This window comes from Homalodisca vitripennis, chromosome 8 (assembly GCF_021130785.1).
Source record: "Homalodisca vitripennis isolate AUS2020 chromosome 8, UT_GWSS_2.1, whole genome shotgun sequence".
Lineage (NCBI taxonomy): Eukaryota > Metazoa > Arthropoda > Insecta > Hemiptera > Cicadellidae > Homalodisca > Homalodisca vitripennis.
In genome coordinates this window covers 114,790,676-114,811,370 of record NC_060214.1, presented here as the reverse complement: position 1 = coordinate 114,811,370, position 20,695 = coordinate 114,790,676, and the positions used below count along the sequence as shown (strand labels likewise).

Sequence of the window (20,695 nt, the reverse complement as noted above, 5' to 3'; positions counted from 1 at the left end):
AAGTGTGTGTGAAGATGGTCCCAAAAGAGCTCACTGGCGACCAGAAATTGCGGCTCAAACCGCCATTCTTGTGAACAGCTACCTGACCAAGGCCGGCATCCCAACTCTTCCACAGCCGCCCTACAGCCCAGATGTGGCCGCCCCAGACTCTTTTTTGTTTCCTCACCTGAAAAGGCAAGCATTTTGACACGACAGAGGGGATCCAAGCAGCTTGCACCGCGGCTCTCAAGGCTATTCCGGAGAATGCCTTCCGTGACGCCTTCAATGCTTGGAAATCGCGCTGGCAGCGCTGCATCGACGCAGAAGGAGCCTATTTTGAAAGTTTTTAAAGAATTGTAACGATTTGCTCAATAAATTTTTTTTTAATCAACTCAGTCCTATTACTTTCTGGACAAACCCTGTATTTTGTATATTTACAGTATCTTACTATCTCATATGAAAGTTACATGGAGTGAAACTTAAAAAATAAAAAAATTACAACACACATTTTTCAATTTATGTACAAATAAGAAAACAATACTCTAATAAGTGTATATTTTTATTATTTACATCTTTCTGTGGGGTTACTAACAAAAAAATTCCTCCAGAATTACTTGTAACTCTGTTAGTGTAAGGTCCACAAAACGGATTATTATTGAATGGCTTATCTTGCTCTCTATCTGCATTTGTTATGGTACCAGGTTTGGTTTAATATCTCATCCAAATATCTAAAAGACTTGATTTAGTACAGTCTACTCTCGATAACTCGAACTTCAATAAGTCGAATTCTTAAATGATAACTCGAATTTTTTTCCGTTCCCTTGAGAAAACCTGCCTAAGTCGAAAAAAAAACCATGCGTAACTCGAATTAATTTTGCACCCGAATTTTACCTCAATAACCCAAAGTGATAGAAAAATTACCTCTATAACTCGAAGTTCAGTAGATATGTCGAAGTCTTTAAATACATTACCTCTATAACTCAAAATTTTCAGATCAACCCTCGCTAACTAGAAGCTGTGCTGTTTTTACAGCGAACCTGTTAGGTCATAGACCTAGTCGAACAGGTCTGGACATGTCGCTGAATTGTCCGACTGTCTGCCAAACGTCAGTGCTGTGTGCAGTCAGTTCCCACGCATTTAGTTAATAGAGTGGCACGTTCTCGTTCCCGGTCTAACCCTGTTTTGCGTTTAGTGAATGTGAGTGACTACAGTACAGCATGAGTGACAACGTGAGCACTAGAAAAGTGAAAACTTTGAATATAGGGGACAAGTTGAAGATAACAAAGTTATTGGGTGAAAGGAAGAGGAAAAAGAAAGACATTGCTGCAGACAATGTACATTACAGTACATACATTAGTTTTGTAAAGGATGAAGGGAATAAAAAACATAGTTTATTTGTACCTCTATAATTCGAATTTTATTTTGTTTACCTCTGTAAGTCGAATTTAGTGAAATATTACCTCTATAACTCGAACTATTCTTAAGTCGAACTAAACGTAACTCGAAGAAAACAGCCGTTCCCTTGAAATTCGAGTTATTGAGAGTCGACTGTAGTACCTTTAACATTCACTTAGGTGTTATTCATTGAATTGAGAGTGATGTTTTATTAATTTTATTAATATTTTTTCAGCTTACAGACGAGTGTAAGAAAGCTTTGACTAGGATTTTCAAGGTAAGTTTTATCAACCTCAGTACTTTTGCAGTGTACGTAACTTTACAAAACAAAATTTTTCATTCAAACTTATATTTTTAGTACTTAACAAATATTGTTTGTATTATTGAAAATGTATAAATGTCACATGCGAATAACAAAATTATTTGTAATTCTCACACTTTCATTTTGTCTGCAACTAAGTCAACGACACAAAAATACACAGCCAGCTAAATTAATACATTTTCTCTTCCTCGTTCAAGCTATAACAAATACCATAGAAAACTGTATACAATTCCTAAGATTTACTTTAACCCTTATTGAATGTAATGGCATCAGTGATACAACTGACTCATTCATGCAAAATGAAAACCTTTCATGTTATGATACAAATTTGCTTACATTTGAGATGTTCGTATTCCATGTCAGCAGTTGGTATAAACAACGTCGCTACAAACACGTTAATGTTGTGTTTACATTAATCTGAAACATTTTTTAATAATAGCCTTTTATTGACAGCTCGGTTCACTAGGACCACACAGTTAACATATTGCCGTTACTATTTTCCTTCGTGGCAGAAAACTGAACAGAAACAATTTAAAACTTGGTTTCATGTTTGAAGGTCTGTGATATGGACAACGATGGTCTTCTAAATGACGCGGAGCTCAACTCATTCCAGAAACGATGTTTCGACACGCCACTGCGGCCCGAGGCTATGGAAGACGTGAAAGTCGTTCTCAGGAAAAATATATCAGGAGGTGTTTCCCCCAATAATTGCATAACTCTTACAGGTACAGTTTAACCTCAGTCAGAACTGTAAAATTCTTTAGTACACTAAAAGCGTTAAAGCGTTAGTACACTAAATAATTTTTTATAAAACTCTGATACTTCGCTTCTGATATTAAAATTTGACTTTTAATATTTGTACAAATTCTTGAACTCTGGACACACTGAAAGAGTCAAATAAATGCACTCATATATGTAGTATTAGCTGAGAAAGCAGTTTTAAATGTCTGATTAAAATTTTTGACAAATATCATCATTGGAAAAAAGTATTCACAATGTATTCAGTGTTTCTCGCCATTAATACATGTAATGTCTTTTTTATAATATTTTTATGTAAAAAATTAAAAAAAATTGTATTGTAACAATTGATTTCTTAGCATCAACATTATCCAGAGATTTAAAATTGTATAAGATCGTTTAAATATGTACTGTTATTGTTACAATAGAGCTAGTCTTAATCATGTGCTAAGTAATTTAAGCAATCAATGTTATATGCCATGTTCTTGGAACAAATGTCTAATCATGCTGTTATGAATGTAGAACTGGATGTATAGATTGTGTTTGGTGACTAACAGATAAATAATGTTAAAAACTAAAATGACATGTCTCTCTAGATGTCATTACATTTTAAAATTGAATCAAGCGCTGTAGGTTTTGTTTTTGTCATTTGATAATGATTTAAAATTTTGTTGGTGAAGAACATTGGAACTTGGGAGACCTTTACGTACTACTTACTACTGAGGAATTGTTGCGGAAAGTTAAAAAAGTGAAAGAGAACTAAAATTGAATGTTAAATAACTTTTGATCTGGTATTAAGATTTTGCAGTTCTTCCACACAAGTCAGAAGTGAAGTACACGAACAAAGGCTTTAATTTGCCACGTTTTAAATGATAGTACGGTTTGTTCTTTACAAATGTAAGAAATTACTGTTTCTAGCCGTAAACTAACGTAGTGTTTCATTCATATTTAGTTAGAATTCAAAGCATATAAACTTTTTCTTTAGGCCTAATGTATTTCTAAAAGCATAATCATGCCTCAATAAGATCATCAGTGTCTTGGAAGCCATTATTTATACTAATTCTTATAGTTCAAGTTTTCCATTTATTACGAATAATTTGCGTTGTTCAAGAGCCTTTCAAGGTCATGACATCTTTTTTGATTCATTTTTCTTACACTATGCACTGATTTGAAAGTGACATTTACGTAGCCTTTCTTTGTAACGGTACCAGTATGGTGATTTGAGAGTTTTAGCCGTTAAATGTTAACTGAATTAAATGATTTCAAATCACTATCAGGGGAATTTGACATGAATAAAGGGGCAAGACAAGTCGATAGACTATTTACTAATGCAATAAAAAGATCTATATTTCCATCTGTTGTAATTTTTATATTTAAACAGAAACACAGGATCTTTTTCATTATTGTTTTAGGTTTCCTGTTCTTGCACTGCCTTTTCATGCAGCGGGGTCGCAGTCACACGACCTGGACAGTCCTTCGCAAGTTTGGCTACAACGAGAATCTTCATATGTCCAAAGAATTCCTCTTTCCACCGATCCGGGTGCCCAACGGCTGCTCCACCGAACTCAATCACAAGGGCCAACAGTTCTTCACAGCAGTCTTCGAGCGGTTTGACAAGGACAAAGATGGTGCCCTCTCACCGTTCGAACAGGAGAGTCTGTTCTCTATGTGTCCTGCACCCCCATGGGGGTCTGACATCAAGGACATTGTGCCCACTAATCATCAGGTACTTCTGAAAATATGTTTTGTAACCGTTAATCAGCATACTTTGGGGTAGACTAGAATTATATTTTAATTCAAATTAGGTATCATTTAATCCTTTCATGGTTTTTTATGTAATATTACGTTCATAACGATTGTGTAAAAGTGACATAATATTAGACATTGTTATATTTTTCCTGTTTTATTATGTTGTCTGTTATAATATTGTGCGAGAAGCATTTGTATGACAACAGCACATCATGCAGGTAGTTCTGACGTTTTCTACTAGATGTCAGCACTTTTGTGAGATCTCTGTAGTCGCACAGTGCGGGCAGCTACCACATGTCCTGGAGTATTTTATTGTTTTATTTCCAGTGTTTATTGTACCATAAAAATATACTATGTACAAATAGATGATTGGCATTGTTTGAAACATTTAACCCATTGCGGATCACTGACGAGCTGGGCTCGTCACGCAGCGGGCCGGGCCTAATGGCACGATGACAAGCTCAGGACGCAAAAGCGGTCTGCGTTTAAGTTCCAAATAGTTCTATTAATGGCTGATAGATCGGGCGATCGTCTTCACTTGTCAACTAAGAGTGTTTAACAACAGTCTACATTTAGAGTTTTCAAAAGTTTTATAAATATCCTACAGATCGCAGTTGTATGTCGAAGTTGAAAAATCACTCATATGAGTTTACTCTCTGCTTTTTAGCGCTTCTGATTGGGTGTTTTCCTCAGTTGTTATAATACTTTTGAGGTTAGTGACACAGAACTAAACGACGCAGACGTACATGTTGGCGGGTTTAGTCTAGAGAATGGCCCGGATGTTGTAATCGGTTCGCCTGAGCCGCTTTATTTAGACTATGATTTAGACATCATCCCTGCCACCCTGGAACCTTGCTCACGTGTTATCGTTCCTACATCACGGATACCCCAGCAGGCCCATGTTCCATCTAAACGAATACATTCACAGCTGAATTTTCTAGTATATAATATCGAGCGATTCGATGTGGCGCACCATTGCTGTTCGTGCGGCTGCTGACCGTAAATTAATTCGTGCCCGCGCTCCAAAACAATACGATCCGCAATGGGTTAAGCAAAAATGTTTCAGTTACAATAGCTGAAAATAACACAAAATTTGAAAATGACATTAAAATATTTGTATGTGTGCTGAATTCTAACCAATGGAATGCTGGTGCAGGGTTGGGTGACTCTGCATGGCTTCATCTGTTTCTGGATGCTGACTACACTCCACGACCTGCCGACAACACTCGAGTACCTGGCTTACCTCGGATATCCAATCTCCGACGATGAAAATCAGCTGTCTGCAATAACAGGTTTGTTCTGTGGCAACAGATTTGAATTTGTATTGTAATGTTAATGGAATTTATGAGAAAAGTACAACGTGAGTGAGTTAGATTCGTCGATACAATAACAAATTCTTGATTTGATTTTTAGTAATGTTTTTGGTTAGTATTAAATGTGAAGATTAAAACCACTAATTTTGCAATTTCTTACAAAATGAAGTACAAATGTATAAATACATCTGTGGTGAGTTTACAGGGTTTTAAAAATATTTGGCTTATTTTGGTATTCATACAATTTATGTAGTATAATTTTTTTTTACTGAAAAAGTGTGGGTGTTTGTGATTGCCATGACTTTTGTATTGTGTATCTTTTGGGCAGCCGGTTGCCTATACCAGTTAACTTATGATCCTCTTCTTACCAGAGGATCCTCTTCTAGGTACAATCTCCAATAATGGTTATTAAGAAAAGTGTTATGTGACTTGGAGCAGACCAAACCGTGGCTGAAGGATATGTTTCGTATGAGTACCATTTATTGATTTTCTTTAGGACTTTAAGAACATTTTTACAGTTTGTTTATTTAATATAAGGACCAGTATGGTATAAGAAAACTGGTTGTTGGAATGTTTCTAGATTAGATATTAATTACTAATGAATAATTATATAGACCAAATCATTTAATTGTATAGTATACTTTTTTTAATTAAATCTGTTTGTGACAATAACATTTTATAATTTTATTAATTGATAAATTATGATATGTTCTGATGTCTTGATCTTTGGAGACGTTGTCTCGGCTTACGTGTTGATGCCAATTAAGAGTTGGGTCTAGGATTATTCTTAAGAACTTGGTTATTAGCAGCTAACGAGTTTTCAACAAGAATATGATTGGTATATTCCAATATACTTGACTACCATTATTTTGCCTGTTTATGGTCGTGGTACCATCTGTATAGAGAATGATCTCTGCTTGGATATTACTACTAAGGTCATTTATCATAATTATTATAAAGAGCAAGGTACTAAAAACAGATCCCTGTGAAATGCCAGAACCAACAGATAAGAAACAAGCGACTTTACTATTACTTGTACACTTTTTATTCTATTTTATTAATAACATGGACAGTGAATAAGAATGTGGAATAATGTGGTTTTACAGTGACGAGAGAGAAGCGAGTGGACTTGCTGAAGCGACAATCAACTCGTACAGTCTATGAGTGTCATGTGTTGGGAGCCGTCACTGTAGGGAAGTCCATGCTGTGTCGCAGCCACATAGGCCAATATCTCGAGGTTGGTCTCTGTACTTACTCCGATAACCCCTTGAAGAATAATTCTGTTTAGTGTCACTGTTTGTTTAATGCTACATCCCACAGTCCAAGCTGCAAGTGATTCGATAACTGTGACATCCCTAGTAAAACGTTGCAAATGACAGTATGAAATGCTAAATTGTGATTAAATTGGTGTGCTCTAGTGGTGTGTCAAAGCTAAATCTTTCATCTACTGAATTTTCAACAAAGATTAGGATTTAGGAATCAATTGACAAGATTCAAGATTAGAATTTGTAGAGATTCACTGTGTCTCTAATCATTGGACAGAAGTCATGTTTATATTTTACCATTTTCAGTTCAGCAATATAGTGGTAGGTGAAATCTTATGCAAAACTAGTAAAAAGTAAATAATTTTGACTTATATATTCTGCGTCGATTGTCATGTTTGATCGATTATTTGCTAAGAAAACTCAAATTTTGTGTAGGTTTGGACACACTTGTGCTGACCTATTATGGACTGTTCCACAACCACCTGTGGTATGGTATTCGTTTGTGGGGCAACTCAGGTGCTGCAAAAAGAGTATTTGTTTGGCAAAAAAAGGCCATTAGAACAATTGCAGGCTTACCTACCCAGGCATCTTGTAGAAATAGTTTTGCTGGGCTCCATATTTTGACCTTGGCCTGTATTTATATTTTTCAAAATGTGGTCCATGTAAAGGAAAACTTGAATATGTTTGAGACTCACAGTAATATCCACGGCCATGACACCAGAAGTAAAGATAATCTAATCACACCCGATGTTAGGCTTGATAAATCTTACAAGAGTCACTACTATCAGCAGCTCAAACTTTATAATAAGCTCCCCACTACCTTAAAAAACTTGCCATTATCAAGGTTCAAACCAACATTGTGTGACTGGTTAAAGAAAAAGGAATTTTACATCATTGAAGAGTATTTGGCCTGTGATGATTTTGAGGGGATAAATGTAAATAGTTAGGGCTTAGTTCTGTTAAAAATTTTATTTTGTTAAGTTTTGTAATTTTAAGCTATGTTGTTCTCATTTTGAACTCAGAACTAAGTGAAAAGATTGTACACCCTGTCCTTCTATTGGTTGAATATTATTAAGTACAAATGTTTAGTACTTTGTATTAGACAACTAGACTGTATAGTATAGAGAACTGACGAGACCTATTGTAATTTTTCTGTTTAATTGCCTAATGGTCAATAAAGATTCTTGATTCTTGAATTTTTAATTATATGTTTGTCTTGTTTTAATAGCTGTTATATGTCTTTGTTGTTATTTTAAATTTTATTTTAGTATTAGTATTTTAATCAAAAATCCCATTGTTGTCTTGTCTAAATGTGTATCTGTAGAACAAAGTTTATAATATATTTTAATTATGCCATTGTTATTTTGTAATATTTTATTGTTAATTTGTTAATATATTGTATGTTAAACAATATATAACTGTAATAATTGTTAGTGAGTATGAACAGAGTAATTATAAGCCTATGACTTTGTCAATTACACAGTTTGTGTTTAAAGACAATAAAAACTTCTTGATTCTTGATTCTTTATACCAGTGAAGAGTCACAAAAAGAAACTAAAGTGCTCTAGCTGAGGCAACAACATATTGTCAATTCACAGGTGAAAGCTGGCTGACAAAGTTACCATATTTATACAGATACAGCTCACTGATACAGAAATCTTTATTTGCTATCATCAAGATAGAAACAGGGGTCATGTGCATTAGATAGAGAGAGAAAAAAACGTTTTATCTTATGTTAGAGCATCGCCGTTTTATATTATATTTGAGTGTCTGCTGCACGTATTATTAACGGATGACAACGGATTAGTAGTACACAAATTACCAACCACTAATAAAACGTTTTTGTCCTACTCAATTTAGAATAATTTGGTTCTGTGAAGAAATATAGAATAATTTGCTGAGCTTACTTTCTATGAAGAAATAATACCAACAAAAAATAATGTTAACAGTAAAGTCACTATTTCTATTTATTTTTGAAATTTACTTTCAAGTAATAGATGTGGGAAAATTTTACAATTTACAATTATACAATTTTTACAATTTACAAAATAAATATTTCAAAGAACGTTAATATGAGAGAAGCAGACAGATTAAAACCATTTATATACTAGCTAATTTAACCCTTACCAGCCCAAATTATAATATAGTGTGAGTCTCACACTGTGTAAGTACTGTTCATACTATTGTGTCCATATGGGTACTTTATCAAGGATTGATATTATGAATAGAAATCTAAGGTAATAAACCAAGTAAGACTATAAATATAAATTTCCTGTGACTTGCAGGATGTCCCGGACTGGGAGATACAGGGCGTGACGCAATGTACCATCAACATGGTCCACGTGTACGGCCAAGAGAAGTACTTGGTGCTGAAAGACATCGATCTGCCGAACAAGGATGCGGTGTTACACCCGGCCGATGTGGCATGTGACGTCGTCTGTCTCGTGTACGACGGAACCAACCCACAATCCTTTGAGTACATTGCCAACGTTTTCACGGTGAGTTGGAACAGTACTCTCCTTGAGTGATGCCCCTTTTTTTTGTGTTCTACATCAGACTGGAGAACGGTTGTTGGCCGGATGGATAACATTGTCTTTGTTAAATTTTCTTGTTAAACATATACAACCGTATTAGATTGAACCACAAAAATCTTCAATAATCTGAAGTATTGTGAATCTGAAGTATCATTTTTTTATTGTGAGGTTTTGCAGGCTCTCCTTGTAAAATTTATAATAAATCTAATAGTAACTTAAATGTATAATGTTCTATACTACTTTTTTTTTGCAAAGAACTGTACTTTCAGACTGTGTAACTATGAAGTTAGAAAAATAAATTTCTTACTTTAAAAATTTTAAAGAAATAAATAAAAATAAAAGAAAATTCTCAAAAAGTATGCACATGTATTTAAAATATTACACATACTCAAAACTCAGAATAGCCAAATTGTAGGAAATTTTATCTTGAAGATATAAATGTACAATGTTAAACATTTTGTATTATATACTTTTATGAAAAAGTGTACATTTCAAGTTTTTTCCTACTTGCATTAATTATATAATAACACATTGATATAACAATTAATTTTCTTACTTTTATATTATACTAAATATATCATCAATACAACATTTAGAACAGTGCATACACACTTCGCTGTAAACAACAGCTGAAGCAAAGACCACTAAACATAAAGAAGAACTCACAGGTTTTTGAACGGTATAGGTTATAATGCGGTTTGACCTGTATTAGCGTCTTTAAAATGAATTTAAAAAGATAAATGTTTATCATCAAAAAGTTTGAATCTTGGAGGATTAAGAAAAATTTAAATTTTAATAATTAAAATTTGGATGCACCATAAAAGAAGCTTATGACGTAACTTTTTGTAATTTTTCTGTATGATATGCACCAATGAAAACACGGGAACTAAATCTCAGTAAATGAAGTAAATTTATTTAGAGAAAAGAGAACTTTTAAGGAGTAGTAATGCTTTTTCAGGAATCAATTTCTTTTTCTATTACTAAGTGATTCTATTTAGGGTATAAATAAATGTTCTTTGAAATTCAGCTTTCTACGGTAATGGAAATTATCAGAATCAGTGATAAGAAATAGACCTATATAAATAGATAAAATCAACTCTAGTATAAGAGTGCCTAAAATCAAAGTTTGTGGGGGAGGGAAGGGGAGGCAAGTCATAGTCGTTTAGATCGTAACGGATTCCTCTACCAATCAACAGGTGGTTGTGGATCTTCTCAATTTTTACACTATTTCAATATGGTAAGCAAGTTACAGTCACCCTGTCCAATTTTGTTTTTATTATCTCCTTATAACTTTTTAAATTTTTCATTTTTACCTTTAAGGAGGGGCAACCTCCGTACTAGCCCTTGCTGTGTATGCCCATTAACCCTAAACTGTAATGACTTCTATTGTGTTGGAGGCCTCGCTGGGTATGCCATGTCCATCAACCCTAAAGTGTAATAGCTTCCATTATATTAAATAATTAAGGTCACCGAAAATGTTCTTTTGCAGAAATACTACCAGGAGAGCAAGGTGCCTGTGATGGTTGTCTGTACGAAGGCAGACAGACCCCAGGTGCGGCAAGACTTCACCATCCAGCCTGCAGACTTTTGTGAGATGCACAAACTGTCACCTCCCCATGCTTTCACAGCATCAAGAGACAGCTCAGCCGAGCTCTTCGTCAAGCTTGCGACTATGTCTGCCTTCCCGTAAGCAGAAACTTTCTTCTTTTTTGTTGTTGTAAATTGAGGTGGTTTTTCTTTTTTCTTTTGTAATGTGTTTGTTCTGGTTTCCATTTTGCTGGTTCTTGCGGTGACTATAGTTAATTGAATCATCTGAAATAATGATTCTAATAGTAAATTATTTTAAATAAACCAGATTTTAAATTCTTTTATTTTTGATGAAAATTACCAAAGCAGGTACTATGTAAAAAAGTAAAGCTATACATTAGTTTACAAACAAATAAAGAAATAAATGGTTTTGAAAAACTGTTATATCTATTTCACCAAGCAATTTGAAATTCTTTGTATTCCGTTGTCCAAAACGTTTTGTGTTACTTTATTTTTGTTATATTAGTTATGCTATGAAATTGTTATATTAATTTTAAGATAACTGTGTAAGGGTGTATGGTGAACAAAGCAGAATGACATATTTAACCAAACTTTGTAAACCATATGACATTTTAGCCCTGGCTCACACACTGCTAGGTGCTTTGGAACATAAATCTTAAACTTTGAATAGAAAACTGTTTTTTTTTTTATTTTCAAAATATCAAATTTCGCAAGTCATCTGGTGTAAGGATGGTGCTTTTTATAAGGTTTTCTATTTTTTATTCAGAAATGTTTTTGACTATTGACTTGTCTCCACTTCATAAAGTCAATAGTTTCATCAATATAGTTTTTTACAAACTCCTTTTGAGTACGAGTGGAATGAGTGTATGTTAATGTTCCATAACAATATACCAAAGGGCAAATAATGTCTCACTAGACTTCATGTTTAGTTTCATCAGCTATGAATTTATAATTTGGACAAGACCACAACAATGGCTAAAATCTTCTTTATAATTACTTTATATTGATTATAATTGTTCAAAAGCGTAAATATTTCCAAGCAGACTTGAACCAGTTGCTGTTTGAACTGCTGTTGCCAAACAAGAGCTATAAAAAAAATATTTTAAGAAATTTTATCACATCTTTGGCATTTTTATTTATAAAGTGGGTGAAACCTATTATAATTCACTCTAGCTTTCCTATCTGGTTGATTTGATCATTTTAAAATAATAGTTATATGTACCCAGATATCTCATCAAACATTGAAAATCACCCAACAATCACTTGAGTACTACAAATCACTTAACCAATAACATATTTTTTTAATTCATTATTTTGCACTCAAGCATTTATATCTTATATTTTGCTGTACACTGTTAACTTTCAAATCTCATAGTTAATGTTTTTTACATTTTAGGAAACTGAAAGATTTTTGAACAAATTTATTTAAAAAAATAACTTTTAAGTAAAATATTAAATGAAAGAGATACGGTTTATTGAATTATGAACTTAAGTAATTTCTTGTTAAGCTAAACCAGTTAAAAATAAATAGCCAATATATTTCACTATTCTTGGAGTAATAATTTATTTTGTTTGAAACTAGGACCAATAACGATGGTCACTCTGAAAGTTTGAGATATGTGAAGAGTTTTTGTACTAGGCTTACCAAATGTTAGGTGTGTTCAGAGTAATCTCCAGCGTATGTATGTCTCATCACCCGGGACAATTTTGGAAACAACGCTATGACCCATTTATTAATCAGTTGGAGGATCTGCTGGTGGATTCTCATATAATCAACTTTTTATTCATTTGTCAAATTGTGAGCTTCCCATCAACAAAACATTTTCCTGATTTTTAAAAAGTCACGTGAAATTATTCACACTGCTGCTACCCATCCGTAGGGAAGCTTCAATCATTAAATAAATGCAGTGTCTGTCCTCTTGGATCATACCGCGCACCCAATCAATGTTTTTCTTAAGAGGCGGTGGATGCCGCTTCGCCTTGGAACACAAATACTGCGCCTTCCGGACTCCTAATATCACATAAAACAGCAGCACAGGATGGTGCTTTAAAACTAAACGTTTGGTAGTAGAGTCTTCTAAAAAGTGAATATATAGACGCTCTACTGAATGTAAAAGCCTATAGTTTAACTTCTTAAAATTTAATAACTATGCAATAATAAATAATTAAAATCAATAAATAATATTATCCAATAAAAAACGTTTATAATAAAATTTGTTTCTACAAAATGTAGGCTATCATTTGTTTATTGACTCAATGAATTGTCAAGCACTAAAACCAAATAACTATAAAGAAGTATACTGAAAAGTGGGAAAATTTAAAGTATCATTACAACTTATTATTTATTTGATTTACAACTAATTCAATTGTAAGGATAATAGTATTATGGACATTTGCCATCGTTATTTTTTTGACAACAATTAATTTGTACGTCAGAACCATAAACATAACTCAGTTGTGAAAGAAACAGGATTTTTCCGGACATTTACCATCATCCAGTGGAACAAAAACATCAGTAACACTACTTTTCGAGATCTGCACTCTGATCTCTTCTTCAGGTAGAATAACCTGAAGGTGGAGTTATTTACCTGAAGAAGAGATCAGATCGCAGATCTCGAAAAGTAGTGTTACTGATTTTTTGTTTCACTGAACGATGGCAAATGTCCTGAAAAATCCTGTTTCCTTCACAATCCTTCCATCGTCAAAAATAAACTTCAAACAAAGAACTCAGTTGTGAGTAAATACACGCAAACCGGTTGTGGTCTTGTCCTCTGGCCGGGTTGTGGGTTGGAGAGTGATGTGTGTTCTGTGTTACCAGGCGGTTCCATGCGGCCTGGCTCCTCTTCTACCGCCATACCAGGTTTGTATCCCCCTCTCACTCACTCTCACTGTTGTTGTCACTCTTGTCCTTCTCTTGCAGTTCACTGCGTCGGGTCGTGCACATGCTGTTGTTGCGTTCTGCTCCCCAGTTAGTCTACAGTCTCACCAGGTCGCACGCTTGCCTTGTAACAGCCTTACCTAACTCTGTGTGGTTCACATACTTACAAAAAGAATACTTACTTACACTCGTACCATTGTAATCATCCCACATAGACAGTATAGGTGAAAATATTGGATAGTGCAGAGAATCAATTTCAACACAGTGGAAATATTCATTTGTGTGTACTTTGAGTATGAAAAAATAGGGTTGTTGTAAAAGGTTTTTGTCCGTTATTTCATTTACGTAGCAGGGTTCAGCAACTTTTGAAAGTCAAAGTACCAGTTGGGAGTTTTGTTTCAGCTTAAGGGCAGCATAATCAGGGAAAGAAAGAAAATAAAAATTGTTTAAAAAAGAAAATCGAGAAAGGTACTGATTAGAAATACATTCCGAATATCTAGCAAAATTAAATACAGTACTACAGAAATAAGTATGTTTTACACTACAAATGAATGTTAATCTCCTCGTAACAATCAACAATTTGAATTAAAATAATAATAATATAACCTGATAAAGACTATTCTGGTTATTTGAATACCTTCATTGTCCAATTATGTCTTATTGATATCTAGTAAAAAAACTATCTAGGGACCTCTCGTTGACGACCTCTGATTTATAGTCATTGCCAGAGATTACATAGATAGGTTTGATCAAAAATTTCGGCTTTTGCCTAAAAAAAGTTATTTAATTTCTTTGTGTAATTATTTTAATTGTTGTAACAAAATAGCTAAAATAGCATCTGAATGGAAAAAAATTTGTATAACAGTTTATAAATGTTTATTATTTTGAGAGGAAGTTGGATATAGTATTGAATATTTGTGAGGTATAGGCCGGTAAAGTACACAGCCATCCCAGTACTGTCTTCAGGCCGGTAACACAGGGCTACCACTGAAACCGGAGCATTTCCAGTACTAACCTAAATAAAAATATAATTGTGTTGTGATGTTGTAAGATGTGTACGTGCATGTGTTTGCTCTGGATTGCATGTCAAGTGTTTGTCACTATTTGTCAAGTTTCTCTGTACATACATAGAGCTGTCTTTAAGTTGCACACAACATGTCTGTAGATAATAAATATAATCATGGCACACTTAATATGGTTTGAACGGTTGTGAATCAAAACAGAATTGTTATTATACGTTGGTTTTGCTCATATCGTTTTTGTAACTTGTTACTAACAATTTTTTTACAATTAGCGTATAACTACAGGTGTGAGTTAACAATAAAGTTTGACTAATTATTTATTAACTGATTATTTAATATTTGGGTTTGGTTTACGCAGACATAGTTTTTACCTGAATAGAACAAAAGAAAATAAATAAGAGCTGTCTGTAGAACAACAGTTGATTTCTCCTTTATAAAAATACTAACTTATTGTTTAGCAAGAAAACGAAAATTGCTATGAAAGCATTATCGACGGTAAATAAAATAACATAGTCATTTACTGCACTATTGTAGCCCATATAATAAATACATGTCAGTTAGTTCAAAGAATGGATAAATATATGTATTATCTGCCATTTTAATCCTTCCCACGCTGTAGATGGATATATTAGAATGGTAGATTTTTACCAAAATGCCAAATACAGTTATATTCGATACTATAGATTATGTCTCTTAGAGAGTTTTTTAGTTCACAAAAGGCCTCCGAAATGCCCGGTGCACGCTCCAAGCTTATTGCCGTTGTCAGGAAGTATATATAAACGACCTTCACTCTGCAGCAGAGGGAGGGGTGCCCTTTGTCTAACTCCGACCATGTGCTCATCAGTTTTGTGTCTCCTACAGAGCCATAACCAAACATATCCGTGGCATGTATTACTGCTTTCTCGGTTGTCACGAGTGAACGTCTACTATGTATCTCATTAATATTCTTCATCGTGTGGTAGTGTTGTGATTAATTTGAAATGTTTATCTTGTTTCATAGTGCAACAAGGTGTGTATTTAATTTAATTGAAATAAACAGTTCTGTAAATAGTTCTTTTTATATTTTTATCGATAAACACGCTAATTTTAAGTAAAATGCCCTGTTTCGTACCTTTTTTGCTTTTACCTTTTATAATTTAGTTAAAATAAAAATTAGCTTTAAATTTAAAGACAAAATAGTTTAATTGTCTTTGCGTTATAGGAAAGTTAAGGGATTTATTTGTGGCGTGTGAAGGGTTAAAATATTAAATAAAAACTAAAGATAACTTTGGAAAAAAGCACTTAATGATTATAAAGCTAAATAGTTAGAGTAGCCTGCACCGAAATAGCCTGATGATATTTGAGACCAGGTGTTGCCATATCGTCACCGTCACCAGCTGTTCCTACTATGACATTGCTAATGGTCATGTACTGCTGCCCGCTTGATTTACATGTTGTCTCAGTGTTGGGCAATGGGGTGTAGAGGTGGGATTCAGAAGCACCAGCCACAATCGGACTATTTAAGTGCGGCCTACTCTAGTGATGTTTGCTTTGGATTACAATGAATGTAAAGTAATTTTCTTTCTTACTTAATAATGAGTTAATGGTTTTATAAAAGGGAATCAGCTGTTTTAGATGAGTTTAGCCAAAGTGAAAGTAAAATTCTGAAGTGTGAAATCCAAAAATTGGGCATTTATTTTTAGATCAGCTATTCGCAGTAAGTTGTTATTTTTAGAAGTAATCTTAAAGCAATTGGAAATAGTTACGTTCATTTCCTGTTCATAAAATATTTTTTTTTAAATGCAGTTTTGCACGGGTGAAGACGGATTTGATTTCTTTATTATTTGTAGCTGCGATTCTAAGTGGGATGCCATATTATTTAAAAATTACATTTATTATTGTTCTTTTTGCTAATTACTCTTCTTTGATAAAATTTAGCATAAAAAATGTAAACAGCCACCGTTTTGTAAATGATGTAAATTGCCTGAACACTAGTTTAAAATCTCATATCAACTCAATAGGTGGTTTTCATTTTTAGTCACTGTTGTGTTCTTAAAATTCTTAGTACAAATTGTTCTGGCATTGTAAGGTAACTTATTGAAGAGTTTTGTACCAATGTAGGTATAACTATTTCATGATTTGCTCAACCTAGTGTGTTTCATATCAATAAAATTTGAACATCTGGTGTAATAAGAATACACAGAATTTGTTAAACTAATGAGGTTAGATTTTTCCATGATGAAAACAAGGCTTTGTAACGTATATAAATACATGGCAACGTTAGTGTGCCTGAATCCATGAAAAAAGGTTTACAATTGTCTCTCTTGTTAATGTTCTTGAAACACCGGCTAGCTTTCTTCACTCCGAATGAAAAGTATGTAAATACAAAATGATGATTATACAACAAAAAAGATATACATATATATATATATATATAATAAAGTGTCTTTATAGGAATTTATTCCAATGTTCTTTCATGTTTAAATAATTTCAAATTTTGTTTCTATGAAATTTAGAACCATCTTGTATATTTTTATAATGTATTTGACCAGAAAAATAAATTGTTAGCTAACGTTTTATTTTATAAAATGCCAAAAAACAATAAAAATCTTTTAATCTTAATTTTTTATTAATATTACTACAACACAGTTTGATGGACATATCCTAACTACCCTTGATTTTAGGTATTTGAAAAGACCCAACGTGAAGTTTTCCAGTCAGTGCTTTTTGTATTAAGTTATCAAGTAAAGATAATTCCAAAAGTCCATCTGGAGCACTCTGAAAACATAATGTGAGATATAACAATACTGTAACACTCTCAAGTGAGCTTCAGTGTTACGAAAAGTTAATTAGTTTTGAATCACGGACTGTACAAGGTGCACTAACTGACTTGTGTGTTTGTTCCAGCCATTTACGGGACCTGTCTATCTTGTCCAACGAGTCAATTGTGTGGAAGGCAGGGCTGGGAATCGCGTTTGTGGCAGCCATCGGTATGATCGTGGCACGTCTCATAAAGCCTGCCTCTAGATAGTGAGTCGGTCTCGTCTGCAAAGTTAGGTTAGGTTAGGCTAGGTTAGGTAGGTTATGTTAGGCCACAACCCACTGTCTGCTAGTCATGTATATATTAGATATGTCCGGTGTTTGTATACATAATTTGTTGCGTAGGAATAAGACTGAACTTCGAATTTTACTGTAATTGAATTTGCTATGTAACTCTGGAATTAATAAGGTTGTTGAAAAAATCGATTTAAAACCATCAGCTCATTGTAGTTATTTTTTAACTCTGAGGTTACCTGAATTTGAACATTGCTTTCTTGTCACTTAGTTAATGTTTAATTAACCCATTCAGTTAGTCCATAATATTATTGAGGACTAAGTACCCTTCCCTTATTGAATATGCGCCTAAAGAGCTTTTTCTCAGAATTGACTTTTGAGAATAAAAAAAATTATTTATGTATAAGTGTAAAAAATGCTTTATATTAATACTGATATGACAGGTTTATTAAGCAAAATAATTTACTGTTGTTTATTAATATGCATTCAGAAATAATAACTTTATTTGCTGTGAAGTGTGAAATTTGCTTAGACTAAGGCAGTAACATAACAAGCTAAATACAGATGTGTTTTTAAAATAACTAAATATTTAAACTAGCAAAAGATATTTCACTATAGATATATCACTATGATGATTAGTACAAAAATCATAACGATTTTGCTTAACCACAGTAGAATCTTAAGTCTGGCCTCAATTGATTCAGTAACCATAAGGTTTGAGTGGACTTGGGGTGTTTTTCAGTCAGTGGCACAACCCAATGATAATCGCTAACGATAAATATTCTTTTTCAAGCAATAGAATAACTAGAGGTTTCGTGAGATAATGTCTTCCTAATCCGTGTAGCTCAATGCAAATTTTCCACGATATTGTGGTATCTGTATTATCAACAATACTTGAGTGCTTTATAAAAGCACTTTGATTTTATAAAAGCACAGCAGGAATGAATCGTACAGCAGAGATGACAGTAAAATGATCCTCTGTTCTGTTGGCTTCCGGTTAACCGCAGTTTGGATCAAAACAGGATAAGCTACTTTTGCATTTTTTTGTGAAAAAATTAAGTAAGCATTTCCGGTCAACTCTCTTTTTTAAAACTGAAATAATGTTATGAATATGAATACAATACCGTAACTTTTTCCTTGCTGTGTCCTTTGGTCAGAGATATATTTTAATTAAACAAAGTAAAAGTTGAGTATAATTCATTTGAAAGTTTATTGATTTAAACTTAAAACGTTTGTTGCTAAATTGATCATAAATGACAGTTTTTGTTTTAAATTTTGTAATAAATTAATATGTAAACAATCTTGTGATATTTGTGTATTGATTATTTATTTTGTTATTAGAGCCAGGCTTAATTAGGCAATGTTCTAATCGAGAGTAGGGTCATATTTTTAGAAATTAATTTTAATAGAAAAACTAATTACACAAATATTTTATAAGTTGATAAAAAATATTTAAAAAATAAAACATTCAATTTTCATTTTATGAGTAATAACAGACAAAACAACAGAGTTTTCACACTTTTTCAGAAACAAACAAATAATTAGTATATTATATTTAGATAACATTTCATTGAAGTATTAATTGAAAATGTTACATTCAATTTGCACTGGACAAGAAGGTTCTACTGTATCAAGGAATTGCTTAGTTGAAATATATTTTTGTTACTAACATAAATGGTTGTTATAACGCTTTTACAATTTGTAACTTGGCTTTTTCTTAACTTTGCTAGAATATATTTGTTAAAATCATCTAGAGTTATCATAAGATAATTTAACAAAATTGTATATTGTTTGTAAATATTAGTAAAAGCCTCTGTAAACCATACTGACTGATGTCTCAGTTATTAAAAGTCTAGATTAAATTGAATTGATTTTTAAATATCTGTAAAATAGGTTACTGTATAACTACAAGTATTAACGAGTATATTTCTGTCATAACAATTTTTTGTCTTAGTGTTACAATATAAATCTGCTTTTCAAACTTACAAATAATTCGTAGAGTTTAAAAGTACGGTTAACTGTAAAGTTTAAGCATTCTTGTTGTTTATTTTTATCCAGATCAACTAATGTTCATTCCAGATTAACGGCAATCTACTATATCACTATTCTTTTAAAATTTTATGTTCTGTAGATATTTCCTTGTCTTTGAAATACTACAAAACCTTAGAGTTTCTATGTTGAAAAATGAACAATCAATGAAATTTGTATCCATTTCTGAACTTGTATGTCACTTCATTTTTCTTATCATTGCATTTTATCTGTTCACAATTTAAATCCGTCTTGTTAAACATTTAAACTGTACTATGAGTTAATAGTTTTTCAGTGTCTTCTTGTATCTTCTTGTCCTCTGTGTATTTTTTTCTTAAACACTATAAAAATTGCACAATGTGTGTTTAAATGAATTAGTCTGTAACACTCCTTCAAAATGTCAATAGTTTGTATAAGGAAAAAATACTGAATTGTTTTAATTTTTCATTTTGCCTTTCATATAAGAGGTTATTTTAATTGTTACTAGCTATAGTTAAAACTTAAAATTTCATGATTTTTAAATATATGCAGTGAGGTGCGGTTTACAGCTTCTTAATTTTTGTCAACTACCTGACAAGACACTGGTTATTGTATATGATGAGTTATTTTATTGTGGTCAAAATGTTAGATTTTGCTTGACTAGCGATTTTCATTCAAATTTGTTTGTTACTTTTTTTTATTTCATTTAGTTTAACTCTGAACAGTTGGTATAAACAAGTTTATTTTTTGTTTAGTTGCCTGACTGCTTAATTGAATCTAAGCTTCTAACTAAATGAACAGATATTGTAACACAAATTGTATAAGGTGGTAAATTCTAGACATTTTGTTTTTAAACATGATTGTAGAAGTGTATTTTTGTTATCAGTCAAATAATTTACTTCCAAGGAAGTA

At 32.8% G+C, this 20,695-nt stretch overlaps 1 protein-coding gene across 3 annotated transcripts in view; it reads left to right on the top strand.

Moving 5' to 3' along the window:
- The window catches only part of LOC124367937 (mitochondrial Rho GTPase), a 30,746-nt gene extending 10,397 nt beyond the window's left edge, over positions 1–20,349 (top strand). Inside the window, exons 6-14 of one of the 3 annotated variants that reach the window (XM_046825149.1) lie at positions 1,610–1,651; positions 2,253–2,421; positions 3,847–4,160; positions 5,340–5,475; positions 6,603–6,733; positions 9,047–9,259; positions 10,785–10,981; positions 13,764–13,832; positions 17,630–20,349. In XM_046825149.1, coding sequence (XP_046681105.1) covers positions 1,610–1,651; positions 2,253–2,421; positions 3,847–4,160; positions 5,340–5,475; positions 6,603–6,733; positions 9,047–9,259; positions 10,785–10,981; positions 13,764–13,832; positions 17,630–17,753 — 1,395 coding nt within the window. In that variant the 3' untranslated portion in view covers positions 17,754–20,349. Of the gene's footprint in view, positions 1–1,609; positions 1,652–2,252; positions 2,422–3,846; positions 4,161–5,339; positions 5,476–6,602; positions 6,734–9,046; positions 9,260–10,784; positions 10,982–13,661; positions 13,704–13,763; positions 13,833–17,629 lie in introns of all 3 variants that reach the window. The other 2 variants (XM_046825150.1, XM_046825151.1) reach the window with 2 other exon arrangements.
- Positions 20,350–20,695: the final 346 nt, after the last annotated feature.